This window comes from Octopus bimaculoides, chromosome 1, assembly GCF_001194135.2.
Source record: "Octopus bimaculoides isolate UCB-OBI-ISO-001 chromosome 1, ASM119413v2, whole genome shotgun sequence".
NCBI lineage: Eukaryota > Metazoa > Mollusca > Cephalopoda > Octopoda > Octopodidae > Octopus > Octopus bimaculoides.
In genome coordinates this window covers 112,454,269-112,458,471 of record NC_068981.1, presented here as the reverse complement: position 1 = coordinate 112,458,471, position 4,203 = coordinate 112,454,269, and the positions used below count along the sequence as shown (strand labels likewise).

Below are 4,203 nucleotides of genomic sequence, written 5' to 3'. Positions count from 1 at the left end.
GTCAATGTGCATACCTGTCAGAGTGTAAGTATCTTGAGAGAAAAGCTGACATAAGAAGCATCAGTTGTGGTGTGCAAGAGAGACGATTGCGCTGGTATGGACATGTGGTGAGAATGAATGAGGATAGCTGTGTGAAAAAGTGTCACACTCTAACAATTGAGGGAACCCGTGGAAGAGGTAGGCCCAGGAAAACCTGGGCTGAGGTGGTGAGGCAAGACCTTCGAACATTGGGCCTCACCAAGGCGATGACTACTGACCGAGACCTTTGGAAATGTGTTGTGTGTGAGAAGACCCGGCAAGCCAAGTGAGATCGTTGCCAGTGCCCCTGGACTGGCTCTTGTGTGGGTGGCACATAAGATGCACCATTTTGAGCATGACCGTTGCCAGTACCGCCTGACTGGCCTTCGTAGGGTTTTCGAGCGAGATTGTTGCCGGCTATAAGAGCAGGATTTAAAGATCAAACTAGACAGAGGCCATACTCTTTAATGTTACATCCATCACAACTATAGTAAACATATTTAAAAAAGAGGATTAATTTTAATTCAACATGAAGTGAGAGGTAAAAGGATATTTTTTCGAAGAAGAAAATATTTTCAACTAACCAATTTTTTGTGACTCTTTGATAATGATTCAATAACTTCTTCCAGAATTTGGTCTGACATATGAGCAGCAATCAAAAGATTCATTTCACTAGGAAAAGAAAGCAGAATTAAAATGATCATTTAAATATGTAATTAAAAGGTCATTAACTAAAGAAAAACTTTTCAACTATGGTTAATTGAACAATAGTTAAAGTACAAAACTGTACTTATTTATGAGACAATCAGTAATTAACAAATATGGTTTGTATACAAGTTAGTTAACAAGTGTAGTTAGGAACTGGATGTAATTTGTCACAGTTTAACACTGCATCTTGGTTTTGGTTGTCTTTAGCAGAGTTGTGGTTTATTTCTCTTTTTTCCTCCACCCTAGCTACTTTTTGAAGTAGCTAGGGTTGCATTATTTAGTGTGTCTCTTGCTCCTTTTTTTTTTTTTTTTGAGATGGTAAGGTATGATTTCATGTAGATTTCACTGCTTATTACTTGCTGTTCAAACAACTGTGTAAAGATTCCTTCAAGGAGTTTGAGCAACTTAGTGTTGTATTATATTGTTATTGGTTGAGCATGCAAACAGATATGAGAAGAAAGATATCTTGTTTATCTTTTCTGTACACTGTTAGGGTAACATTAAGTTCTAGCAGCATCATATTAATTGGTCTACAAGTTATCTTTGTAAGGTAATGAGTTACACTCATAAAATAATGATGATGATTATAATGAATGAGACTCTTATAATGTCCACTCTGGTACAGCAGTATAGTTAGTTAGACAAGTAAGACACAACTGTCAGATGTACTTCTCGACTTCCTACATCACAGTATTTATAATGACTAGCACATTCCACTCGTCATGTGGGAGAGGTGCTCCATTATTACTATTATCCCCATAACATCTCCATTTTCAAGTTTTTCTTTTTTTAGGGAGTGTAATTTTATTTCTCTTTATTAGCAATAATTTTTACATCACCCCACCTCCCTTTTTTGAGTTTTTTTTCCTTTTTTTTCATCCAGTTACAGATTTAATATATTTTTTGTTCAGCATCCACTTCCAGGAACTCCATATATTTTCTTTTCCTTTTGTTTGTGCATCTAGATTCAATTATATGTAGTGGCATTGGTACTTGAAAAGTATCATATAACCATTCCATTGGTTCTTCCATTCTCTTGGGTTCACTCTCAACAAATCTTTCTTCAGTTGGTTCATGTGTCTCTTGTATGCTCCTTTTCTTCCTTTTACCAAGAATAGTATTTTTTTTATGCATTTGGAAATCATGCCATCTTTCCAACTTTGTTTTCCTTTCTTATAAGCCCTAACAAATACATTTTCACCAATTTTGAAATATCTTGGTGTATTTTCCATTGCAATTTTTCTTTTCTTACCAGGATCAGTAATTTGTCAAAGACCGGTTTTATTTTCTTTGCAAACATCAGCTCTGCTGGTGACATACATGCTGGTATGTTTGGATTTGGTGTCACATAGTATACTCTTAAGAATTGTTGGAGAGCTATCTCATCCGCGACTTCCTTATTCGACTTTCTTCAGGCTCTTTTGACATATCAACAAAGTGTTCTGCTTGTCCATTAGATCTGGGATGATATGGTGTCATAGTTACATGTTCTACAGTGAATGTTTTACAAAACTTTTTAAACTCAAAAGACAGAAATCGTGTTCCATTGTCAGACACTACTGTGCCTGGGATACCAAAGCTTGCAAACAGCTTATGTAGAAAGTTTGTCACAGCTGAGGAGGTTGGCTTTTTACACTTACAAATTTCTGCCCATGTACAGAAACTATCAACTACCACTAAGTAGTATGAACCATTTAAGGACCAACGAAATCAATGTGTAGTCTCAACCATGGAACATCTACTTTTGGCCAACGTTCACTTTTTATTGTCAGTAATTTTGTTGCTAGAGCACATCCTCTGCAGCTTTTCACTAAATTTTCCAGTTTTGGCCAATACACATAACTACACTTGAAATACTAGGATGTCCAACATAGAATTCCTTCAACATTTTCTTTCACAGAGTTTCAGGTATTACTGCTCTCTGTGCATACATCAGTACACCATCACAAATTGAGTATAGGTTCACATCTTGGTTTCATTTTGCACCAATCCTGTTCCTATTTACTTTTCTTGTCCACAATATTCTTTTCATTTCTGTTATGAATTTGTCATTTTCTGCATTTCATTTTATGTCTTCAAGGGTTGCCAGTAATTTGCGTACCAAATTCCTCATTACATTTTTTATTTCTCCTTCTACTCTTAAAGATGTGATTATCACATCTTTGAATGGCTTGCAGAGTTTCGGTATCAGTCTGGACAAACCATCCACATGCCCTAGATTTTTTGACCATAAATATTCCATTCTGTAATCATAATTCAATAATGTAATGTCCCATTGCTGTAGTCTATTTGCTGTGTTTGTTGGTATTCCTTTTGTAGGAATACCAGTAGTGGGCGATGGTCTGCTTGTAGACAAACTTCTTCCATGAATAAACCTATGGAAATTTTTCACACCAAATATGATTGCTAACGCTTCCTTTTCTGTTTGATTATAGTTCATTTTGGCTGGTAATAACGATCATGACGCATGAGCTATAGCCTTTTTACACCCATTATCATATTTGTGCAGGAGCACTGCTCCTACACCATAATTACTTGCATCTGTAGCCAATATAATATCCTATTTCAGATCAAAATGCTTCAATGTTAAAATGTTTTTGAATTTGTCAAATGTCTTCTGACACTTATCAGTCCAGCACCATTTTGTGTTTTTCTTTGATAAATCATTTAGTGCAGCCCTTACATTGTGTATATTGAGAATCTAAATTTTATAGTAGGTTACTAAACCCAAGAATGCTTGTAGCATAGTAACATTATTTGGCGTGGGCATATTTTTTATTGCAGTTGCTCTGGATGGATCCAGTTTTTTTAAATTTATTATTTTGTATCTATTATCTGGCCTAAGTAATTAATTTTTTTAGAAAGAACTCACATTTTTCTTCACCTAACTTAAAAACGTATTCTCTTATCTTTTTGTATACCCTCTTTATGTGATCAACATGTTCATGTGATTTGCTTTTTATTAGGATGTTGTCTAAATAGGTGATAGCAAAATCAGTCACCTGGCATTGTATCCAGTATTTGCTGAAATATGGAAGGAGCCACTTTTACACCAAAAGGAAGCCGCTTAAATTTAAATAAGCCATGGTGTGTATTAATCTATATATATAAAAATGAGAATGTGTGTCTGTCTGTCTGTCTGTCTGTCTGTGTGAATCCCTAAAACTCGAGAACTACGCAACCAATTTCATTCAAATTTTACACATGCCTTACTTAGGGTTCCAGTTGTGTTTTAGTCAAAAAAAAATTATTAACTTCTTGCAGAGTTCGAGCACACGGCAACATAATATCTCCTCCACTATTTAAGTATTACGTGTCAAAAGTGAAACAAAAACACTCATGTCAAATACTTTCACTTTAAAAATGAAACTATTCCATTAACTGAAACAATCACATTTCGATAGTGTAGTGACAGATACTTTCACACAGAGAGAAAGAGAGAAAGAGAGAGACAGAAAGAGAGAGAGAGAGAGATGT

At 35.3% G+C, this 4,203-nt stretch overlaps 1 protein-coding gene across 6 annotated transcripts in view; it reads right to left on the bottom strand.

Annotated features, from left to right (window-relative positions):
- Nucleotides 1–4,203, bottom strand: part of LOC106880055 (F-actin-uncapping protein LRRC16A) — a 507,909-nt gene that overhangs the window by 139,347 nt on the left and 364,359 nt on the right. For all 6 annotated transcript variants that reach the window (XM_052969341.1, XM_052969359.1, XM_052969344.1 and 3 more), the window contains one exon: nt 603–690. In XM_052969341.1, the coding sequence (XP_052825301.1) occupies nt 603–690 (88 nt within the window). The remainder of the gene's footprint in view (nt 1–602; nt 691–4,203) is intronic.